The following is a 22,709-nucleotide window of genomic DNA, read 5'->3' on the forward strand; positions in this document are numbered from 1 at the left end:
GGCAGGAGTGGAGTCGAGTAGACCAGAAGGTGTGGCTGGAAATGTTCTGATTGGAAACGCGCCTCGAGAAGCAGCTCGGCGCCCCGGAGCTTCAAAGAGTCACCTCACCGGAGATCAGACAACCAGCTTCCCCCGACTATCCATCGCGATGGCTTTCCCGGCAGAACTCGCAGCGCGCTCTGCGCTGTCGAGAGTTTGCACGCGATGCTTTGTGTCGCTTAGGAGACAAGGCAGGGTGTCCAATGGTCTGTTTCCAGTATCCCAGTCTCAGCAGCAACGACGCCCGATTTCTGGGAAGTGCGCCAGGGTACTGCGGGCAACAGATCAGCTCGATGATATTCCCACCCAGAAGCCTGTTTCGAGGCGGTTCTCGTCCGGGTTTGCGCAACCCAGCTTCAGCTTGACTAGCCCGCCGTCTGATACCCAGTCGAAGCGAGTGCTGGCTCCCGACGACCTCTTCCACTCCTTTACAAACTCCCCAATCCCCGAGATCAGGCGGCGCGCGACCTTCATACGGCACCATGCCAGCTGTCCTCATCATGACCACCAGCCGGGTGGCGCCATGTCACCGGCCCATGTAAATTTTGAGTGTCCCGACTGCGGCATCCCCGTATACTGCAGCGAGGAGCACTGGGCCGACGACTACGAGGCACACCTGCAGATTTGCGACACGCTGCGCCAGATCAACGAGGATGACCACGACCTTCGATCCGGTCGGTTTTTCCCCGAGTTTGAGTACGCGGGGCCACAGATGGAGGAGGCGCTCATCAACATGACCAACTGGGACACCTTCTTGTACACGCGGAATTTCAATGCCATCAACGACGACCGGAGCATGAGGCAAGCAACGAGGCTGCTGACGTATCCTGTCACCATCGGGAGTATCATCCATGAGCTCAGTCCCTACAACCTCAAGGATGGCGGCAGGCTCACTCCTGAGGGCATCAAGAGCTTTAGCGGTATGTTTCCCCATGCAGGATATCCTCAATTCAAGGTCTAACCCCGGTATACAGCGCTCCGGTATACTCTCCATCCACCAAAGACGGGCGGCGGTATGGACGTGAAGGGCCTCCGAGTTGAAGCCCCTGCTGTGCGCATCTTTATTCTGGGCGCCCGTGCCGAATCATCGCTTCCTCGGGATGCGTGGGTCCAGCTGGCCCATCTCTTCCCTCGAGCGAGGATCCATCTCATCTTTATCGGCCCAGAGAGCATGCTCAACCGAGACGACGAGTTCCCCCTCCCTCCGCGGACACCAACCAACCCCTTTGGAGCCATTGTTGAGGACAGAGTGTGGCCGACCATGAAGATCAGCACCATTGTCGACTACTACCATACCATCCACAAGGCCAACCACTTTTACCCATACGACCCCTACTTCGACTGTTTCGTTATGTTCCACCCGGGACTGGGCCATGCGGCTAGCTCGCATGAGTGGGAGGAGACGCTGCCGATGCTTCTGGAGACCAAGGCCCCCATCATCGTCACGGGTTACACCCAGGCTGACATGGAACGGGATATTGACTGGGTGCACAAAACGGCAGCGGGCGAGTTCGATGTGCTGATGGAGCCTGGAGAGAACCGGTTCAGGAGCCTGCGGTGGGACTTGAACGATTTGGACCCGCAGGACATCAGCGCGGGCAACTGGGGTGTTTGGGCTTTTAGAGGCAAGAGGTGAGTCTCGGCCTGTTCGCCATGAAAGTAGCTGTGCATCGAATGCTAACAGTGTCTTTCACAGATACGAGGCGACCCACAAGTCTGCCGAACCATGAGCCGACAGCCCTTCGCTTGGTGTCGTGTACCGTAGTCTACTTGTATAATAGATCTGGCCTGCCCCAACTCGGCCACTGTACTATGATGTCTGACCAGATCCATGGTACAGCAAAGCCTGCAGCTACTTTCATTCCCTAGATGTAATTTCATGTGCGTGGCCGTCCAAGCGAGGGCAATCCTATGCTATCACAGCATGTGGTAGGATCCGTCCTACCTCCAGTGAGTTTGATATATGACATTACTAGCTGTCTTGCGAGCGGAGCGGAGAGGAGGTAATTGACCCTTTTTTCCCTTTCTGTTCTCCCTTCTTTTCTCTTTCCATCTTTATCTCCTCCACATCTAAATTCCATGTTTGCCATTTTTTTTCGAATTATTTTTCTCGTGTTTATTTTCTTATTGTATATTGTCATCCAGTGATTCTAGCCTCTCACCGCCTGCCATTTCTGAAATCGGTTTGATGCGGGCCCGATAAGCGATTGAACCTCATAACCTCCAACATCGTACCTTATCTGCGTTCACCGAACACGAATGCAAGAATAGCACTTGCTCTGACTCTGATCTGAGCGCCGAAATGTCTTCAAGCATTGAACTCTGATCATGACGACGCCTCGGCACCATGAATACCGCAGCTGCCCAGCCGCCTCCGCCTGGTGGTAACCCGACACCGCGACCCAAGCCATCGGGCACACCGAGTTTGCAATCCGAGCCGACCGCGGCACACAAGTCGCGATCAAGCCAGTCTTCGGCACCGACAGAGACCAGCACTCCATCACAAGAATTAGGGGGACCTCGCCGCGGGGCCCGTACAACAACAACGGACCCTCTCTCGGACAAGACGACGACCTTCCTGATCCGCCGCATCCTCTGTCCCCAGCAGGCCGACAAGGGCAAGAGTTCGCCGACGTCAATAGAGGGACTCTTGCCGCCCCTGACCAGCCGCAACGATGTGGATCTGCAGCTCTACGCCCTCATTGCCATCATCCTGAGGGACTTCGTCCAGACGTGGTACGCCAAGATCACCCCCGACGAGACTTTTGTCGCCGAGATCGTCCAAGTTATTGCCCACATCACTCGCGCACTCGAGCAGCGGCTGAGGGAGGTCGACCTGGAGAGTTTGCTATTCGACGAACTTCCCGATCTCCTCGAAAAGCATGTGACTGGTTCGTCTGCGTTCGAACAAACCCGCCTTGGCGATGTGCTGACATCCCGGGAAACCTAGCCTATCGAGTGGCTCACGATCCTATCACCCAGCCTCCCGTCAGGACGGACCCACGCGAAATCTACCATTCCCTGTGCCCTCTTCCTGCTCTTTCCCCGGTTCCGCGATCAGAGGACCCTGAAAGCATCGCCGTGCAGGCCGAGAACGAAGCAGCATATCGCCAACTGCTAGTCTACTCATCCTTGGCGATCCTCCTCCCCACTGAAGACCTCCAGAACAGCTGCCTGACGGCCTTGGTTGGCCAGATATTCTCTGAGCTAATTCTCGGGAACGCACTGGCCAACAGGCTATCAGAACCATGGCTGATATGGGAACTCCTCATCATCGCGTCCAGGATGGCTGGACGACCGAATTCTATCGACGAGGAGCATAGTCTGGGCCAGTCCAGCAATGGATCACAGGATAACGGGAAGCGCTTTTCAGCCCACACCCTGTTCTGGACCACCATGCAATGGTGCTTTCTCGCCATCTCATCCATCAGAGCAACCTTTGCGGTCCTGATGGCGTCGGTTTCTTTGCCCCCGCGGTCCTCTCACGGCACAAGCATCAAAGACGCAACCCGGCAAAATCCCAGCCAGGGGCCTGCTCTTCGCATTCGGCCTTCGAATGCGGACCCGCAACCATCTAAGACGCCGTCGCTGGCCTTTCGATGCTGGTCAGCTGTTTCGAATCTTGCCGAACTGGACATTCGGATGCCGTGGCTCCACGGCGCATTGTCGTTGCTGCAGTGGCTGGCCATCATGGGGCCAGGACGAATCGCTGCCTTCGACGGCAAGCTTGACAGGTAGGAGGATTATGTTCACTTGTCATTCGGCCTACGCTGTGGGCGACTTGGTTTGTCACTCCGCCTGCATGACCCGTCAGTCACTGGACCTGACATCGGTCAACGGTGCGAATCAACGTCAGTTGCGCGGCTCTTGGATGTTGCCAGTGCAACACAGCAGTTCTGCGGCTCACAATCATGTCGTCGGGCACACAATCGGAGCTTTGTGAGTCCTCGGCCAGCCGAGGCGGAGGAAGTCACTGGATGCAGTGCGTCTACCAATGCCCGATGCAGACAAGGGTCTCAGGGTAAAAGCTTGGATGCAGTGCAACACACACTCCCACATGTCATGCGGCCAAATCGGCGACCCGCAGACGACGCTTGTAGCCGCTTCTTGTCATTGACAACTGCATATCGAATCCGAGCCAATCACGAACCTCTATGGCCTTGGCCGGGCCTGATTGCATGAGTTGTTTCGTGGGGCATTGCCAGACGATCCATCGACGAGCCTTATTTACGCGCCGAGCTGGAGAACCTACAGGGGTCGGAGTTGCTGAGCCATGTTGAACATCTCACCCCTCCAGCCCCTGCTGAAGAACCACCCTTCGACCGCCAATCTGCGATTCGTACCGTCCCTTGGTCCACCAGCTTTCCAACGTTTCCTCAGCACACCGATCACCGTCGATCAAGCTATCCCGTTCTCGGGCTATTTTGTCCGAGAAGAGGCGGCCGAAGCTTGCCCCATTGAACGGGTGAACGCTAGGACTACACAAGAATCGGCAAAGGTCCAGTATGGATTGGCTGGCGAAAGTCTGCTCATCGTGGCTGCAGCATTCTCCTCTGTTGACAACATCACGATCTGGGCAGACACGGCCATGCGAACAAGGGTCCGGGTCAGGGAACGTCCATCGTCATCACCGAAACTCACCAACGTGACGTTGGGAGCTCAGCGTTATGGCCCATGCTACTTCCCTTCGCCCTTGTCCTCCCCGCATTCCAACCTGAAGCCCCAGCCGTCCTCTAATTATCATCTGAGGAGACTCCGGCAGATCAAGCCGCTTCAGCCGACGAGGTTCTCGTTGACTTTGCCACTTTGAGCGGCGAGTGCCGCGCCTTCCCCTCGAAAACCGTCCGCGTGTCTCAATCTCCGCCATCTTGAACCAGTTTGTCATCCACACCGTCCGAAATGCCATTTGCCGTTTCCCCTGAACCGTTATTCTCCAACGCCGTCACCAGCCTACACACAGACACACACCTCGCAATACTCCCCCACGCATGGACGAACTCAAACGTTACCCCTAAACCCCTCTCTCCTGTGGCCTGATATTCTATTATGCTGACAGATTCGCACCCTCTCCGGGAGGGCGGGTTATAGGCTCCTATCTCATGCCATCCACCGGTATGTCTTAGACCCGGCCAACCTGCCCCCACTCCTCCGCGCCGTGCGGGGCGCCCTCTTTCCTAACAACATGCCCGCTGGCAAGCCGACGTTGGTGGCTCCCACTTCCGACGCCGAGCTTCGCGCCCTCAGGCGAAGGTGCGCTAGCGCGCTTTGGGCGCTTGTTCCGAAAGGGTTGGGAAGGCTGTACTTTGGCGGCGGCCTGCTCCGAGCTAGTCCCGTTTCGAGAGCGAGGCATGACGGAATTGAAGGATCTGCAGAGCTGAAGACGGCGGGCAAGAGCGAGCGCCACAGCGACAGGGGCCGGGGCCCGCCGTCAAAGGAAAAAGCAAGCGAAGTCGAAATGGTGCCGCCTCTGTCGCCAGCACGAGGACAGGAACGGTTAAGATCAGGATCCCGGTCCCGGCGGTCCGCTCCCGTTCCGAGGCCGAAGACCGGCGGTCAGGGTCTTGCTGCCAACGTTAGCGTTAGCGCTGATCCACCGATAACACCAGCAACGGTGGTTCCGTCGTCGTCGTCAGAAACCGCTAGTGCGGGTGAGGAAGTTGATGGCGGTATGGCGTCGACGCGGCTGACCCAGCAAGACGAGAACGGATGGCATCCGGATTGGGATCGAGAGGCTAACCCTGACGACGACGACGACGACGACGAAGGAATCCTCGAGGAGATTGAGCGGGGCATCTTGGACGTGTTTTCGAATTCTTACTGTAACAAGCATCTTGTGTATGGCATGTTGGAGCTCGTTCTCGTCAGGTTACTGCCTGAGCTGACCGAGAAGGGTGTGCTCGAGCTTTGGACGGAGAGGATACCCATAGATGGGTGAGGTGATATTCGTCGTACATGGAGATTTCCCGTAGAAATGCATCATATCAGACCTCAAAAGGGGGACCGAGTTGTCTTTTCAAAATGCAGAAGGCCGCCTAGATTCATTACTGATTTGCCAGAGTACTGCTGAGAGACACGACCAACTGGGTCGGGTTGAGGTTCAGAGCTCCTTCGTTCTCAAATCGTAGAGTGGGAAAGCAAGGTCCAACAAATGAGTCCCTTCCTCGTGATCCTCAGCCCAGGAAAAGGATGTTCGTCCATGCCACGCTCCTAATCCCGTCCACACTCTCGGACTCTATGGATGCTCTTCCCTCTCACAATCACGAGAGAGGGACATCCTTCCACCCGGAAAAGGCCCATGCGAATTCCCAAGCAAGTACTGAAACCCACATTGTTGCCTTTCCATCTCGTCCGTCCGTGCGTCATGTCCAAAACATTAGCCCACCGCCATTGCCTACCACCTTGTGATCCCCCCTTCCACCCAAACCACCACCCCGATTGAGCCAACTCAATTGCGGAACTTCGGGAAAACAGACAGACGAGAGAAAAAATATCACTCAACCCATGGCAGCAGCACTCCCAACGGCCCACTCCGCCCTCCACTCATTCGACCCTTGCGGGCCATCGTCCTGTTCTTGCCTGCTCTCCATCCAGGCGTGCATGTCCCCAGTCCCAATTCCCCCCTAATGCCGCTCCTCGCGTGTGAGGCAGTCTGATCGGTGCATTTGCCGGAATCGATGGCGGGCTGAACAAGGTTCGATGGGTGGCTGACCACGGATAGGGTTGCCCTGCGAGTCGCGAAAAGGGGTGCACCAGAACTAAGCTGAGGAAGGACTCGGGATGATAATGCAGAGGGTGCAAAAACAGAGGTATACTATACTGTACAGAGAGGATGGGGAGAATGCGTCAAAAAATACAAAAACTGACAGACGTATACCTATTGGGAAAACAACTCGTGACACCACGCTGGAAAAGGGCAAACTGGGCAGGAAAGAAAGCGAAAATAAATAGAAGAAAAAAGGCCAAGGTTGACCAGAAGAAAGGTCGAGAAACGCGATGGGATCTCAGAAGCATGGTTCGCGTGAGCGTGAAGTCTTCTGCCGGCGGAAGCAGTATCGATATGCGGTCGACAACGCCAAAGATGGGGTATATGTATAGAAGTGGTGAATGGAGCAAAGAGTGTATCGTGTGTCGTCTACGGGGTGTTGTATATAACATCTCCCCGTGCGAAGATCGAGTAGGTGCTACCCTGGCCGGCAACCAATGCCCGCCCACTATCCTACCATTCCAGGGAGATTTCTGAAGCTTGGCAACTCGCGGTAGGCCATCGTTTCCTAGGCGCTCATTGTCGGTTCCATCTTCAACATGACTGGTGGGGCATTGGGCATCTCGCTGTCGCCTTCCGGGATTCTTGACAGCCCTCCCATTCCATGAGCTACGGCTTTGGCGAGTTGGCTTTGGTGCAGGCGCAGCTTCTCGGTCAACCTCACGACTGTCATGTACTCGTTCTGGTCCACAAAGCCGCTGGCGCTCGTGATGAACGATAGCAGAGTGTCGGCGGCCCTCCGCGCATCTTCCTGCGTTGGCGACCCTGGAGACGAACCGACCGCACCGGACGTGATGGGCGTGGTTGTTGACCTGCCGGTAATACTGCTGTTGCTGCTGCTGTGACGGAGCTGAGGCGGGGAGACGGCCTGTTCAAAACTGAAACTCGGGCCGTTGCTGGACGATTCTAGGGCCGATGATGGTGCAGTGGAAGGGACATGATACCTTGGAGTGGCGGGTTCCGCCGACGGAGGTTGATTCATGTACTCGAGGTCCAGCGTGGGAAACGTCTGGCTCCGTGGTCGTTGAAACCCCGTGCCTTGCGGCAGTGTTTGCCGGGTCTGGTCTCCGGAAATGAAGGCTCCAACGTTTGGGTCGGGGGAGAAGTTGAACGAGGCCGCGGGGCTTAGAGCACTCCCAGCGAAGGACGGCGTCGCCGCATCGGAGAAGGCGCCGTTGAGTGAAGTCGTGCTCTGTGAGGTCGAGTGTTTGTAGGTCCCATCGGCGGCGAAGTCGATGAAACTGCTCATGCTCTCCTTTTCCTCGTCACTCTTGTTTGCCGACAAGGGAGACAAGGACAGATGGCCTAAAGGAGAAGCAGGTGAAATGGCGCTTGATGGTTGGGATGGCGCCAGCGACGGTGAACCAGACGCACGGGTACTGTCCGGAATGTTGGTCTCTGAAGCGCGGCGGATCAGCCTGCCCGGGCCAATGCGATGCTTCAACATGAACTTCTCGAGCCAGGTCGAGCTGGTCGCCTCGGCATGCGACTCGCCGTTTGTCAGACTAGAAAACGTGGCCGCCCTCTCCTTGAGCATCTCGCTTGTTATTTCAACGCCGTCTTTTCTCAGATTCTTGACAAAATTTGTCAAAGCCTTTTCAACATCTGCGCCTTTCCCCTTGCCAGGGCGCTTGACCGGAGAGCTACTCCGCCCCTCCGAGTTAAGGTACTTGTCTTTGTTTCGCAAAACCTTGGATACGGTGCTGGTGATCATGTTAGGGCTGGCGGGAAATGGAGAGTTGAGGAGCCTGGTCCTCAAACCTACCTCCTTTCGACGCCAAAGACGGCGCCAATGTCAGTCTGCTTGGCGTTGGGGTTCTCCTCGGCATATTTACACATCTCCCGGCGGTTTTCGTCTGTCAAGGTCTTCCTCGGCTGTGATGTAGTCTGGATCGCGGGCAATTTTGCCATCTTGAGTGGGGCTGCTAGAGAAGGGATGGCGACAGGTGGAGCGGAGTGCGGCGGGCCGTAGTTGTTCGGGTTCGTCAGCATACTCGGCCATGTCGTATGAGGAGGCATCATGAGCATTGGCAGTTGCGTGTGAGTAGCTGGGGTCTGGTGGACGGGCTGCGAAGGCGGCGGCGGCATCCTGCCGAGAGATTCTGAGGGCAAGGGTAGGCCGTGGGTGATGGGAGGCATGAATCCATATCCGCCTCCATAATCGGGTATCGTGGTCTGTTGTTGAAAAGAATTCATGTTGACCCAGCTCTCATTAGCATAGGTGTTGTCAGGCGCAAGGGGGCTCTCCTGGTCCATGCCCGTCGAAGCCGTGATCTGGTTGTGCATGGTGACTGGGGCCGTCTGAGCCAAACGAAACCGGGCACCGGCAAGCTGTTAGGGACAAGCAGAGCAGTGCCCTCCAGTCGTGGGATTGGTGCCGTCAAGAGCCACTCGGTGGGAGGGGCCACACAGACTGTAGCAGTTGTGGGGATTCGCTCGTCCAGAGGAGGTGGACAAGACAGACTCAGGAGACAATATGCATGATTGGGGTGTCGAGCACCAATTGGTTCCTTGGATCGGTCATGCAGCGGTCTAGCCGTCGAGGAGGTTGCAGGTCGAGGGAGCCAGCCGGGTGCGGAGTAGCACAGAACCCAGGTCAGGTCGCAGGTGCAGAAGTGCTTGTTGGTGTGGGGGCAGACCACGGCCGCTCGGCAGGTAAGTCAGTACGGAAAAGGTAACTGGTAGCTCCCGTCGCAGACAGCGGGTCGGTAGTCGGTGGGCAGGGTGCGTCCGACAGAGGAGGGTCTCCTAGGCAAGGCAGGGGAAGAGCGGCGTTAAGGTTTTGAACGGTTACCGGTCTTCCTAGCTCCCAGCTGTGTCAGGCCGGTGAAGGAGAGCGACGGCTATCAAGGCTTCGGTTTCGCGCGCCCGTGGGAAGAGTCCTATACGTTGGAAGGCATCCAAGCTGCAAAACGAGCGAAGCGGTCGGCGCCGATTGCAGGGAGCAACAACATCCAGCTGGGCCGAGAGCTCGGTCGGCAAAGCTTGTCTCATCAACGGCGGATGCGGTGACGCAACCCGGAGCAAACAAAGAGCGATCTACCAGTCGTGGAGGCGCAGGATGCTGCAGAGTTGGCGCCGCCGATGCAGGCGAACGTCTCAGACCGGTACGAGATGAGTCGGGCGTGCTGGAGGGCAGGCGTGTGGCAGAAAGGACCTCTCTGAGCGGCATATGTATGCCAGTGAAGAGATGGACTGCAGAGCGTGTGCCTGTGCATTTCTCCGGCAGGGGGTTCTATCTCTCCTGGTTGCTGAGGGCACAGGCCATGACTGCCCAGCCAGGACGGACCCAAGGGGGGGGTGAGAGAGTGTGTGTGGTGGGGGTGTAGGATACCCTACCGTATGTACCAGGTGTGGGACAACGGGTTGCGATGAATGGAACCAGGGCAGGGGTTCTGGACGAAGAGAGAAAAGCGAAACCAAGAGACGCGCCGACAGCAGCACTGATGAGAGTTGGAGACGAGCTGTGGAGACCTTCGCCCTAAGTCCAAAACAGGCAACGCAGGCTGCAAAGCCGGATGGCTCCCAGTCAAGCTGCTGGAAGGAGGAATCGACGATGGCCAACGAATGGCTGGCACGGTGTAAATTTACTTACAGATCGACGTTAAGCCGATGAAAGCGGTACGTAACTTACCGTCTCCTGTCCCGTGTCTCAAACCAGGGCCAACAAAAAGCAACCTCTGATGGGCTTGGTATGGGTGCCGTGAGCACGCAGTGGCTGACGGGCAAATTTGTTCCATCGTGTCTGCGAGGGCCTGAATATCTGGCCATTGTACGGATAGACGAGGGGCGCATTTCATGCCAAAATCGAAGCGAGAAAGCGCAAAGGAGCAGTGCCAGACACCAGTAGTGTGTAAGTCAATCCCTACTAGGTTAGTGTACTTTGGTTGACAAAGCTGAAGAAAGGCCATCTCAGGTCATGTATCTGTATCCGTAGTGTAAGTTCTGCTTCTGGGTCGGCGCAACCAAAAAGTCGTAGACTTCGAGCCGCGAAGTCGGTGAATAATACCTGCAAATACCAAGCAAGGCCGGCCGAATTAATAAGGTGCACGTTTGCTTGCTAAAGTTGGTGCGTCTGCAGCCTCGTCGGGACAAGTTAAGATGGGTACAGATCTTTCTCTTTCCCGGACTTATTAAACTGACGATGGTCAACTGTGGGCCGCGCTTGCCATCAGGCTCGGGCAGCTCCGCCCCCCAGGAACCCGGACCCACAAGGATGCATCTGTGCAATGACCGCCCGGCCGCATAACTGTGGCCCTGCGGCCTTCTTCTTGGGGAATCGTCCAACGTCATGCCTTCTGAACCTTTTCTATATTGAAGGTAGGGCAACTACAAGCTTTTTGTGGCATGGCGCCAAATGCGACCGACCATGTCTGTTTTCGGCTACCTTAGTTAGGTCCTCTTGTAGTTCCACGTTGTGATGAAGAGCCCAGGAGCTCTCTTTGTGGCCACAGTCCGCATCGGCCCGCGGCCACACAGCAACCCCTCCGAAATCAATTGGCTGCCCTCGACGAAACCTCATCTCAGCCGTCGCCTGCCGCGTCTGTGGTCAGCCCGCGACACGAAAGGCCAGGGACGATCGCTTAGGTAGACCGGCTCGATAATCGATAGTTAGCCAAGGTAAACTGCCTGAGCTAATCTCGCTGCTCGGCATGCCGTTGGTGGCTTGAACCGGGAAGGCCGTCTTCCACCCGACATTCCAACAGAAGTGTACTTTAACTACCACCGTAGGTCTTCCCATTCGGTCGTTTCGGGCAGAGACGCGGCGCCAAGACATCGAGCAGCGGGCCACGAGCGAGATCGAAGAGAGGAATACGGATCCGTAGTTAGAGCGACTCGCGTAGCTATCAGCCCATGCGATCTCTGAATTGCGATTCCTATCTGGAAACCAGTCTGCCCGTTGCGTCTCGCGGCTCGAAGGGCGCTGTTCATGAATTCGACCGTCTCCTAGACCATCCAACGGCGACAAAGGGACTGAGGTTGGATTTGTCATTGGACACCAGTTAATTTCCAGGTTTTTGCTCCCGCCATTGGGCAGGAATTGGTTACACTATCAGGGTCAAACGCCAGGTCAACCCCACTTTAGATCTGGGCTGCACACCCCCTAAAAATCAGGCAGTTGGCAAGAGGCAGTTGGCAAGGAGAGCACAAAATGATACCCTATTATTATAAGCAACACAAGGCATGCGCACACGCGCTCACTGTTAAAAGTAGTAAATCGAGGCTCCCGATTCTGAATCTATAGTGCGATTGATAATGGGGGTAATACGCGTAGAAATACTGATGAATTTTTTTTGAGGTCTTCTTTAGGACTTGTGGCAAAATTTTACTATAAGCTTGCCAAGAAACGCCAAGAAATATCAAGGATAGAGCTCAAATCTAAGCTTCAACCTTGAGGGGGAGAAGGAAAAAGGAAACCATCAGTATCTCTACGCGTAATAACTATATCATCAATCGCGTTATAGATTTAGGATTCGGAGCCTCAAATCTACTCCTTTAATAGTGAACGCGTACGCGCATGCCTTGTGTTGCCTCCAATAGTAGGATCTTGTTGTTGGCTCTCCTTGCCCTCTCCATGCCAAACTGCCCGATTTTGAAAAAGGTACCTGGTAGGTGGCAGCAAAGATAAAAGTGGGGTTGACCTGGCGTTTGAGCATGACAGCACGCTCTTCGGAAGCGTCCAAGCGCATGCCGTTCTCACCCCCAACTGGTCATTTTCCCTCACAAGGAAGTCCACCAGGTGCGGCAGGCTTTCGCGAAGGCTTCAACGGCTTAGGCAGCGAATGCCCATTCAGCATCCCAACGAGCATCGATTGTCCAGAGACATGTCCTGAAAATCGACCGCAGTCTAGACTAGGTACTAACTATACGCCCCAGCTCTTGCTGGCGATGTGGCCTCGAATGGTCCTGCATTCAGCAAATCACCCCAGAGATCTGTCGACTCTATCGTCAATCCGTTTGTCGCCGAGGGGGACGGCGACCATGACAGCCACTGGGCTGTCAGCAAACCAGGGGCACCAAGCACCTTGCCGATCAAGCTAATTAGTTATCGATGCCCCGCGGAGCCACCACGATCCCTGACCGGGGCCGAGATCGTGCCTGATCTCCCGACCGTTTCTCTCCCCTTTATTGAACTCCGTCAAACAAGCGCTCAGCTGCCTCAATTGTGGATCAACCGCAACCTCCGGAACTTCTTGGTTGAAGATTCCTCTGGTCCATTCCCCCACTCGCGGCACAATTGCGCCCACTCTGACGGCTGCACTTGCATGGCAGCATCGTGCAGCTCGTTCCCGTTTTGGGCCGACTTCTTTCCTATCCGGGCAGCCGCAGCAACACGAGGCATCATGGGGTAGCATCGTGCACGGGACTATGTGCGGCAGCTCAGAGAAGACCATTTGTGCCGGCGACGCTCCACCCAGCACCTTCTTCGCCCCCAGCGTCGTGACTGTTTCCATCGTCAGCCTCGACGGCGGCGGGAAGAGGTGACCCACCTGGAACCAACAGGCAACCGATCTGCAACTCTGGGGCGTACGGCCAGGCTACTGTGGGTGAAGGCCGATAGCCGCCGTGAATTGGGCCCAGCCGACTGTGGTCAGTTTGACTGGTCTTGCGAGCATCAACCTCCTCTCCTCGGACGAATGTCCGGCCTCCTGGCCCGGATCAGACTGATGACTTGGTCCCCGGTTGCTGTTGGGCCGTTTGATGGCGTGGTGCACGGCAGAATGGCATCTCTCAACCCCCACCCTCATCTCCCCTGCTTGCCGCGGCTAAGAAGACGAAATGGACTTCAGTGACACGCTCCTGTGTACAACAGGATGGTGTGCGGCCAAGCAGCGCGGCACAAAAACCCAACCCGAGGCATTCCGCATCCAGCAATCCGTGATCAGGCAGCAGATCATCCCGCTCGGCACCGGGATTTTGCGCCGTTGTTCCCCCCATATTGCGCATGAATGTGGTTGCGGCCCCATTGAAGATCCGGTCGAAGCTGAGGCTACGCACCATATTTCGCCTGAACTCCTTATGCCTATCGCGATATCTCTTCCGCCTGGGCATGCACGATGCAAGGGGCGTTTGTGCTCATTGCTACTCCGCGCCCCAGGGACATTGAGAAGCCGATTTGTCGACTCGCGAGGATGGTTATCAGAGGCTAGGAGCAATGGTACTGTACTTGTGTAATACCGATGGGCCGGTTTGTAGCACTACATACGCAACGTCAAAATAACTCTACCTATCTCCGTCTTACCTGTTCACTTATAGGACACAACGCAAGAGACCACGGAAAACGTCCACCTATCCTCCTGATTTCTTCACTTGAATCAGACGTGCAGGCGCTAATCTCCCCTACAGCTCTATCATATAAATCCCCAACTCCAGTCCAGCAGTGCTGGGGGTTGAAAAGGGAGCCTGAAACATGGCCGCATACACTCGAGATATTAGACAGGCCCAAGATGAGACCAAGTGACACGGGGCGTTGGTCATGTCGCTATGCGGCGCCCTCATAAAATAAGCGCCGTCCCGACTTAGATGCGAGCTTCACGTTGCATCCATCCATCCATCAGCCCTACAGGTATGTTCAAGTGTGTGTGTATCAACCACCCCCGCCTTGGTATGTTATGCCGGTAGTATGTTGGCGCCTGGGTCATTGATATTTCTTCGAGACGTGTGTTTTTGTTGGTGGCCAGTCCTACAATGGGACAAATAACGCAAAGGACAGCATGACATGCAAGGTTTATAATCATTTCTTTCAGGGAGCCGGAACAACTGGGGACTTGAGAGATAGGACTACACCATCGCCCTGAAGCCTGTTCATGTTGATCTACCTACCTAGTTCCCTTTGACACGGCCTGCAAACCGCCCAGTAGCGGGATATTACTTGACCCCGTCGACAAGGTGGGACCTACGGGAGTATCTTATTTGATTGCCTCCCATCGTTCCCAAGTATGAACGGTATATGTTCAATATGCTCAATGCCACACGTCAAGAAGGAGATGGTATCATGGTGGGCGTCCTACCCCCGATTCTTCATATCTCTGACGCCAACAGCCAACGCCACTAGCCACTCGGTGCCCTTCATTCCTGTCCGACCTATGATACATCAACGCGCGTGATGATAGTTCGATACTTCAACCTCATCAAGGTTCGCAGCCTGCCGAGAGCCCTGAATGGCGTAAGCGAGTGAACGACTCCTCGTACAGATGTTGGCAGCATGGTCCCGGCAGTGCATACAATGTCGAGCCCACGCCTCTGTCGCTAACCCGGCACATCACAGGGGGGCACGGCGTATCGTAGGTTGGTCTGACCGAGTTCGTGTGTAGACAACGTACTTGCGCACGGCCAACCCGTATGAGCTTCCTCAGAACGTCTTTTACCGCTTGATAATTGTGACTGAGCAGCATAGTCAACATTCCGACCTTCACCTGAATTATTAGAGAGATACATACCAATATCTTCGTCCGCCAGCTCGTGAGAAAGGCCGACCCGCTGCGGTTGGTGCTTGACCGACTTGCCGTAAACGATCGCAGCCTTGAACTGCTCGACAATGCTCTTATGAATTTGGTTGCACTAAACGAAGCCAGTCAGTCAATCGCCAGTCAACGAGTCGGGTGCCAGATTGTCACTCACAAAATCTTCCACGGTGCACCGATTCGCCCGCAGCACCACCGGTGAGTCGTAGTCGGGCATCTTCCCCTTGGGCTTAGTGTATACCCGGACGAGGTTGAGCTTCTCCCACCTGGACCAAGCGGGTCAGTAACGGACATGGCAAGTGTGAAATACATGAGTACGCACATGGCCTCCATTAGCTCGTCAATGTTCCACCCGTGTTCGGAGCTGATGGGTACCGAGTTGGGAATGCGGTAGAGCAGGTCGAGCTCCTCGATGCTGATGCTGTCGATCTTGTTGAGCACGTAAATGACCGGGATGTAGCTTCGGCTCTTTGCCTCGAGCACGTCAATCAGATCATCGATAGTGGCGTCGCAACGAATGGCAATATCCGCCGAGCTGATTTTGTACCTGTCTCCCTGTCAGCCCATCCATCACCCCCAACAGAGAGAACGTTGAAAAAGACCACGCACTCGCTCATGACCGCCTTGATTTCGTCGTGGTCGATGTGGGTCAGCGGCACGGTGCTGGTGATGTTCAGCCCGCCCTTATCTTTCTTCTTGAACGTTATATTCGGCGGCTCTTTGTTGATCCGGATGCCGAACCCTTCCAACTCGCTCTCGATGACGCGCTTATCCGTCAGCGGCTTGTTGACGTCCAACACGATGAAGATCAAGTGGCACGTCTTGGCGACGGCAATGACCTGCCGCCCGCGGCCACGGCCGTCTTTTGCGCCCTCGATGATACCGGGCAAGTCGATAATCTGCAAGGGGGCGCCGTTGTAGATGACCTGGCCCGGCACGCTGGTCAGGGTCGTGAACTCGTACGCGGCCGCCTCGGAGTGCTGGCCTGTTAGCCGGCTCATGAGCGTGCTCTTGCCGACAGAGGGAAATCCGATGAAGCCGATACTGGCGACACCGGTACGCGCGACGTCGAAACCCGCGCCGCCACCGCCGCCGCCGCCCGACGGGGTGAGCAGTTCCCGCTTGAGCTTGGCGAGTTTAGCTTTGAGCTGGCCGAGATGATACGATGTGGCTTTGTTCTTCTGAGTCCGGGCCATCTGTTGAGAAGAGGGGAATCGTTAGAATCGACTCGCCGAAGGTAGGAATAGCCAGGGCGGAATCGTACTTCGGCCTCGATCTCTTTAATCTATTGCCACGTTTGTTAGTGCCTTCCCGTCATCAACTGAGGCGTCGCAGTGTTGCTCGTTGCGGTCTACCTTATCTACTGTGGTCGCCATTGTTGCGGTTTTCGGTTCCTGGCTGTGAGACTATTTCTGATTGTTTCTCGCGCCGCAGAGACGATAATTGAAAGGTTCTTATAGTGGTGTCGTCAAGCTGGGTTCGGTTGCCGAGTTGAAGTTGCAAGTGGGAATTTTGATGGTGGGGCGAAATTCGATGGACAAGCGAGGTGGCTGCCCCGCGGGTTGAAGTCAGAAGCCGCAGCGGCGTCTCCACTCAGTGGAAACGGCGGCGAGTCGGGCGTTTGTGGTTCCAGCACGCTTACTTGTGATAACACACTACTGTGTACCCGTAAGGTACCGGGTGATCAGCAACGTCCGTCCATATTCGTTGATATATGCTTCACATGTTATGTACACTTTGGAAATGTCAACACCCCGAAACACCCCAGCCAGCCGCCAGCCCAGTGCCCCGATAAGTTGAAGCCCCCTTTCTTGCCGCCAAAGCCAGAACCATCCCGAGAAAAGCAGTTTATCATTGTGAACATGAACATTGTACATCTGTCGACCCTGACGCCCGAGCCCGTGACCAGTTCATCAGGGTCGGTGCTCAGGGCGCATCCCGCAAAAGCGAAGTGCATGTTTGAGGAGCAGTCATCGCCCCATCAGCATAGATTTTGTTACTGTTGAAGCTTGGGTCCAGTCCTGGAAAGCAGTGCCCGAGTTGCTTGTGTAAGCTTGCGCAGCCTGTCCCGGCAGGCACCATCCATGCCGTAACCAAATGTCTACCCTCTTCGCCCCAGACAACAAAGAAAATAAGGTGATGTACACCGCAAGTTTCGGTAGCTCAGGATGCGCCCACGCAGCACCACCGCTATCCGGTGTTGCTGAGCGCCCCGGTGCCGTTGACCAAACATCGGAGCTGCGCAGAGCCTGCCTCGGAGGACGGAGATATTGGGTGGTCTCCCCCGCCATTTGTCGTGGTGTTCGTAATCGAGCTCGGCGATTCCAAACCGTTGACGTTTGTCGTGGCCGCGCGGGAGGAGCCGCTCATGGGAGACGAGTGGACTCCATTGGGCAGCAACGGCAATTCAGCATCATTCCCGGAGCCATCGATGCCCTGTTCCTTAATGACCCTTGTGTAGCCATGTTCGTCACGCGGGATCGCGATGAAGCCGCGACGGGGCACCCGCTGTCGCGGAAAAGGCGACGTACTCGCCTCCCTGAGGCCAGGCTTATCTTCCGAGACCAGTTCGCCGTTGACGTAATGCTTGTTGCTCGGCGCAAACCCACCGAACCCGTGTGCATCTGCATCACGCCTCCACTTCTGGTGCGGTGCCCAACTGATGCACTGCATCTCGTTCTCCGGAAGCTCGCAATATGCCACTGTGAGCTTCACGTTGCGAAGATGCTGTATCGTAGGGATAATGTATAGGAAATCTGAGGCCTGCAAACGGGTTAGCCTGAGCGAGGGAACCACGGCTTCAGCCAGGATAGTCGCGTACCTTAACAAAGAACATCTCCATTGCAGCGAACTTCTCCCATGCCTCCGCCCGAAGTCGCTCAAGCTGGCGGTAGCCCATCTTATGCGGGTCGTTCCCCTGATAGTAGTCCTGGAGTTGTTCACCAAGCTCGAAGAGACCGGGCGTTGTCAGGGCATATCGGTCCGACTCCAAGCGCCAAATAGCACGCTTTGCAACAGCTGAGACGGGGATCCGATTCCAAGCGGTATCTGTGCGGCCTCGTTAGCGGCGGCTCGGTATTGCGTAGATTCGGGTTAGAAACTTACATCGCGACAGCTCCAGATCCTTCTCCCCAAGAAGAAGCGCGACTTGCGTGTTGAGCAGCCACTGCTCTCTGCCGTCGCGGGTGCCGTTTGCCTCGGGGTTGATGCAGTCGTATCTGACTCCCTGCATAGTGCTAAACTTTTCGGCAACCTCGGGTAGTTTTGGATTGACGGCACTATCCAGCCAGCGCAAGATTGGGGGCAACTTGGCCAGGCGTGCACGCTCCTGCTCGAGACGTACCCTCCGTTGGTCGGCTTCCTTGGCCGCGCGTTCCGCCTCCCTCGCTGCCCGCCTTCGCTCCATCTCCTCCCGCAGCGCACGTTCCTTGCGCTCTTGCTCCCGCCTCTCCTCCTCTTCCCGTTTACGTCGTGCCTCCTCGGCTGCCTCGCGCTCAAGCTGCTCCCGACGCAGTCGCTCTTCCTCATCTCGCCTCCTGCGTTCTTCTTCCTCCTTCTGCCTTCTCTCCTCCTCCGCCCTTCTCCTACGTTCCGCTTCCTCTTGGTTTTTCTTCTGTTCTTCCTCTTCCAAGCGTCGCCGCTCCTCCTCCTCTCGCAGCACACGCTCCGCCTCTTTCCGCCTCATTCGTTCTTCTTCCTCTTTCCTCATTCGCTCCTGCTCCTCCTCCTCCTTTCGCCGCTGCTCCTCTTCACGCTTCCGGGCTTCGGCCTCAGCAATCCGCTTGGCTTCTTCTTCTTCTTCGCGCCGTAGCCGCTCCTTCTCGATCTCCTCTTCTTCTCTGCGCCTCCGTTCGTCCTCCTTTCGTTTAGCCTCGCGCGCCCGTGCTTCGAGCTCGGCCTGCTTCCTCCTCTCGTCTTCATCTTTCTCCTTTTGGAGAGGAAATCGGGGCCCGGCAGCGTCGTTCGCAACGGAGCCGGCGTCGCCCATGTCGATATCCGGATCCTCAGACTTGACGTGGATGCTACCCTCGGAAGAAATTGACTTCCCAGATTCTCGACGGCCGTGATGGAGCAGCGTGTCTGCCTTCTTGAGCTTCGGCGTAAGTCGTCTATCTTTGTCGTCCTTCGTCTTTGGAGAAGGTCGAAGGCCTGTGGCTGAGTTCAGGGGCAGGTCACGCGGTGTGGTTGCATTGACAAGCCTATCGTCGGATTGACTCGACTTCGGCCGCTTCTCCTTGGCTTCGGCATCCAGACGTCTCCTTTTGGCGGGAAACTCGTTGCCATCCTTCTCAGCGGGCCCAAGGTGTGGAGGAGTCGCGCTGGACCTGTGCCGCTTGTTGGTGCTCTCGCCAGACACAGATAACCGGTCGCGGGATTCGTCCCTTTTCAAAGCCTTCGTCCTATCATGATATTTCTCTGTCTTTTGTATCTTCTCGAATTCCTCGGGGGGACTGGAAGGCTCCTTCATGGTAGAAGCGTTAGAAGTTAAGCTGGGGCGTCGCTGCTGCCTCTCCCGCTCACCCTTCAGCTCCCTACCAGACACCAACTTCCTCCTGGGTTTTACTGCTTCTCCCTCAGAAGACACAGCCGCAAAATCCGACTCGGCACGACGGACTTTGGCCGTAGGTCTCGCGGCCGGTGAAGGTTCGCGATCGGGCATGGCAATGGTGGGAACGCAATCCTCCTTCTTGGGCCGCCCAGGCCCTCGTTTTGGCGACGTCTGATCGTCGTGATGGTTGGCTAGCGAGGGGGCCCGCCGCTTCTCCTTGGGACTTGTTGGTTGTTTCGCAACGGTCAGCTTCTTGTGCTCTCTTGTCGGGCTTGTGGCTTTCCTCTTGTGTCCTTTGGTAGCGTCGTCCTTGGCCTCAACCTTGCGCCTGGGCTCGCGATCCTGTTCTCTCCTCGCGGGGGAGCGATTCTTAGGACCCTCCTTGTGCGTTTTCTTATACTCGTCATAAGCGTCCTTCAGCATGTGCTCCTCTTCCATCCAGTTCGGCCCCCGTCGTCTCTTTGCGATCTCGTAGTACGTTTCCCCCTTAAAACGTCGGGTAGGATCAAAGTCCGTCTGATCGAGCAAAAGTCTCACGACCTTGATATTTTCTTGGCCGATCGCTGCTAGCATCGGGGTCGAATACTCGCTGTTTGAGCTGGGGATTGGCGGGGGATCGGGATTGGCTTTGCCCAAGGCCAATAAGAGCTGCATGACAATGTCATGACCTCCACGGGCGGCTGCAACCATGGACTCCGGGTCGTCAAAGTTTTCCCTAACTTGCAGAATGCGCGTAACAGTCTCCTCGTCGCCACGGGCGGCTGCTGCACGTAGGGTCTTGTCGTCCATGGGCATATACAGAAGATGATTGCTGGTTTTCGTCGCACGCACAGTACCGGCTCTCCGACCACTCCCGGCGTGGATAGAGCCTGACGCGCCTGGTGATCTTCGAGGACTGTCGGGGCCGTGTGAAGATCGAGCATCCGCCAAGTCCGGATGATGCTCCTCAGAGGTGCGTCTCCGCTCGCCCATTTTCTGCTTGGCTTCCTGTAGGGCTGCCCTAATCTCATCCGCATTGTCGAGATCGTCATTCACCCTATCAATCGGCTCCTGCCCGTACGCATTGGCCTTGCGCGGGTTCACCCCGGCATCGAGGAGAATCTTGACGACGTCCAAATGACCGTTTTCGACGGCATCCAGCAGAGGGGTATCCTTGTCATTGTTGACGCAGTCGAGGTTGCAGCCGGCATCCACCAGCAGCCTTACAATATCGTCGTAGCCATTAAGTGCAGCGATCTGTAACGGCGTATTGCCGGCATAATCGGCGACATTGATGTCCTCGGGGCGTTCCTGGAGCCTGTGCTTCGCGATGTCGTACTCACCCTTGGCGCATGCTCTGGCAAGAAAGGTCTGGCCGTGCGCATCGAGGTGTTTCTTGTGTGGCGCCATCTTTGCGGGAGAGACGGTGGACTCGGCGGTGGCGGGGGTCGCCAACCCACGTAGTTTTGAACTACGCGGATGGGGGCTGCCGCTGGCTGACGACTCGTCGGACTGGTAATCAGTGGAGAGGGGTGCTGGTATCCGCTTCTTCTTCTGCCCAAGACCGCCGTTTGATAAGTTTGCGGGAAGCTGGGTAGAGATGCTGCGACGGTGGGCTCGGGAATGGGGGGAAATAGAGCGAGCCCGGGACGAGGGATTTGTCTCATGATGCGGTTTTGGAGGAGGAAGGTGGTGTTTTCGGGAAGCGTCAAGGCCGGATCCCGAGGTACGTTGACGGCGGATCCTGCGATTTTCTGCCTCGTCGTCCGAGTCAGGCCTCAGCGCTTTCCGCTTGTGAGGCACCACCTTGTCCAAAGGTTTGGCCTTGTCCTTGGATGCGGTGTTGGCTACATCCACAGGAGGAGTCTCGGAATCCGACTTGGAGTGGGCATTCGATGAGCGGCGGCGACGCTGGGGCTGAGGTGGAGATCCAGGCGCGGAGCTGAGACCGCTGGATCCGCCCTTGTTTTTCGTCTTGTCCAGTGACTTCTTCTTGTTTCCGAGGATGGACGCCGTGTTCTCACTCGATCCAGCTCCCGTGGCCGAGAGCGACCTGTCTGACTTTTCGGGGCGGTCGCCTCTGTCGCGGTTGTCAAGTTCACGCTCCTGCTTCAGATGAGAGTGCTTGCGGCTCAAAAAGGAAGGAGTGGCGTCCTCGGCGTCGCTTTTCTCGTGCTTGATAATCTTTCGCACTTTCGACGGCGAGTGGCCATCCTTGCCTGGAAGCACGATCGTTTCGGCATCAGAATTCCCGTCGGCGGCGCCATCTTCATCGCCAGGGCGCGCGCCGGACGCACTCGGCCTGCTGTCCTTGAGGGATGTCTCGGGTTTGACAGTGCTGGACGACTTGGTCGCGGTGGAGGGCCTGGTGTGATCGGAGTCGCTGCCCGGCCGCTTGGGAGAAGCAGCAGGCTTCTTGAAGGCGAGCTCGGCAGCATTCTGCGCATCCATGTCATTTAATTCAAGGGACAACCACCGTTTTGCACCATCCTGGTCGCTGTGAGCGCGATACTTTCAACAAAATGGAACGGGCGTGTGCGGCGATTGATCCGAGTCGAGAGAAAAAGATGCGCCAAACAAGCCGAATCGAGGTGTGGTGGAGGAAACGGAGACTTCCAGTTCCCTTTGGTGAATGGTGAGAGCCCGGCTCAGACAACCCGCACCAACCGGCGGCCCCGTGTCCACTGTCCAAAGCAAGCCAGCAACACGGAAAGACAGGGGCCAGGTGGGTAGGAAGCGGGCACGCACACCACAGGGCACAAAGGCTGAAACCAAAGAAACCGAGTCACGTGGGAAAAGTTAAGGTAGCCGAACCGAGAGGCTGCAGGGCGTGCCAATGATATACTGATGACACATGCAGGCGTTAGAAATGGCCCTGGATTGCTTAACAGTTAAACGAAGAATGTGTTGTGGA

General features: G+C 56.3%; 6 protein-coding genes across 6 annotated transcripts; 3 read left to right on the forward strand and 3 right to left on the reverse strand.

Moving 5' to 3' along the window:
• Nucleotides 1-148: 148 nt before the first annotated feature.
• On the forward strand, nt 149-1,769 carry N657DRAFT_680910 (uncharacterized protein; the record flags this gene model as incomplete). Its single annotated transcript, XM_062796333.1, has 3 exons — nt 149-959; nt 1,014-1,671; nt 1,736-1,769. The coding sequence occupies 3 exons, from the start codon at nt 149-151 to the stop codon at nt 1,767-1,769; spliced, it is 1,503 nt and encodes a 500-aa protein (XP_062647548.1).
• A 292-nt stretch (nt 1,770-2,061) lies between these two features.
• N657DRAFT_645374 (uncharacterized protein) lies at nt 2,062-4,010 on the forward strand. Its single transcript, XM_062792936.1, has 2 exons — nt 2,062-2,930; nt 2,990-4,010. The coding sequence occupies exons 1-2, from the start codon at nt 2,387-2,389 to the stop codon at nt 3,775-3,777; spliced, it is 1,332 nt and encodes a 443-aa protein (XP_062647549.1). The 5' UTR covers nt 2,062-2,386; the 3' UTR covers nt 3,778-4,010.
• Nucleotides 4,011-4,993: 983 nt separating this feature from the next.
• Nucleotides 4,994-6,100, forward strand: N657DRAFT_425804 (uncharacterized protein). The gene is made up of 2 exons (XM_062787314.1): nt 4,994-5,043; nt 5,128-6,100. Exon 2 carries the CDS (start codon nt 5,222-5,224, stop codon nt 5,972-5,974), a length of 753 nt encoding a protein of 250 aa, XP_062647550.1. The 5' UTR covers nt 4,994-5,043; nt 5,128-5,221; the 3' UTR covers nt 5,975-6,100.
• Nucleotides 6,101-7,310: 1,210 nt separating this feature from the next.
• On the reverse strand, nt 7,311-9,088 carry N657DRAFT_573257 (uncharacterized protein; the record flags this gene model as incomplete). Its single annotated transcript, XM_062788953.1, has 2 exons — nt 7,311-8,505; nt 8,568-9,088. 2 exons carry the CDS (start codon nt 9,086-9,088, stop codon nt 7,311-7,313), a joined length of 1,716 nt encoding a protein of 571 aa, XP_062647551.1.
• A 5,939-nt stretch (nt 9,089-15,027) lies between these two features.
• Nucleotides 15,028-16,790, reverse strand: N657DRAFT_645378 (P-loop containing nucleoside triphosphate hydrolase protein). The gene is made up of 7 exons (XM_062792937.1): nt 16,623-16,790; nt 16,532-16,552; nt 15,877-16,463; nt 15,590-15,814; nt 15,425-15,533; nt 15,244-15,364; nt 15,028-15,187 (listed from the first exon to the last, which is right to left on the reverse strand). The coding sequence occupies exons 1-7, from the start codon at nt 16,641-16,643 to the stop codon at nt 15,168-15,170; spliced, it is 1,104 nt and encodes a 367-aa protein (XP_062647552.1). The 5' UTR covers nt 16,644-16,790; the 3' UTR covers nt 15,028-15,167.
• Nucleotides 16,791-17,457: 667 nt separating this feature from the next.
• On the reverse strand, nt 17,458-18,499 carry N657DRAFT_573629 (uncharacterized protein; the record flags this gene model as incomplete). Its single annotated transcript, XM_062788984.1, has 3 exons — nt 17,458-18,030; nt 18,089-18,315; nt 18,373-18,499. The coding sequence occupies 3 exons, from the start codon at nt 18,497-18,499 to the stop codon at nt 17,458-17,460; spliced, it is 927 nt and encodes a 308-aa protein (XP_062647553.1).
• Between the last annotated feature and the right edge of the window lie 4,210 nt (nt 18,500-22,709).

This window comes from Parathielavia appendiculata (assembly GCF_033297405.1).
Source record: "Parathielavia appendiculata strain CBS 731.68 unplaced genomic scaffold N657scaffold_6, whole genome shotgun sequence".
Taxonomy (NCBI): Eukaryota; Fungi; Ascomycota; class Sordariomycetes; order Sordariales; family Chaetomiaceae; genus Parathielavia; species Parathielavia appendiculata.

Excerpts from the sequence above, each read along its gene's own strand:
- N657DRAFT_645374 (XM_062792936.1), top strand. The coding sequence starts at position 2,387 with ATGAATACCGCAGCTGCCCAGCCGCCTCCGCCTGGTGGTAACCCGACA. Across the intron at positions 2,931-2,989 it reads CCTCGAAAAGCATGTGACTG|CCTATCGAGTGGCTCACGAT; the intron begins GTTCGTCTGCGT and ends CGGGAAACCTAG.
- N657DRAFT_425804 (XM_062787314.1), top strand. The coding sequence starts at position 5,222 with ATGCCCGCTGGCAAGCCGACGTTGGTGGCTCCCACTTCCGACGCCGAG.
- N657DRAFT_645378 (XM_062792937.1), bottom strand. The coding sequence starts at position 16,643 with ATGGCGACCACAGTAGATAAG. Across the intron at positions 15,534-15,589 it reads GACGAGCTAATGGAGGCCAT|GTGGGAGAAGCTCAACCTCG; the intron begins GTGCGTACTCAT and ends CGCTTGGTCCAG. Across the intron at positions 15,365-15,424 it reads GGTGCACCGTGGAAGATTTT|TGCAACCAAATTCATAAGAG; the intron begins GTGAGTGACAAT and ends GGCTTCGTTTAG.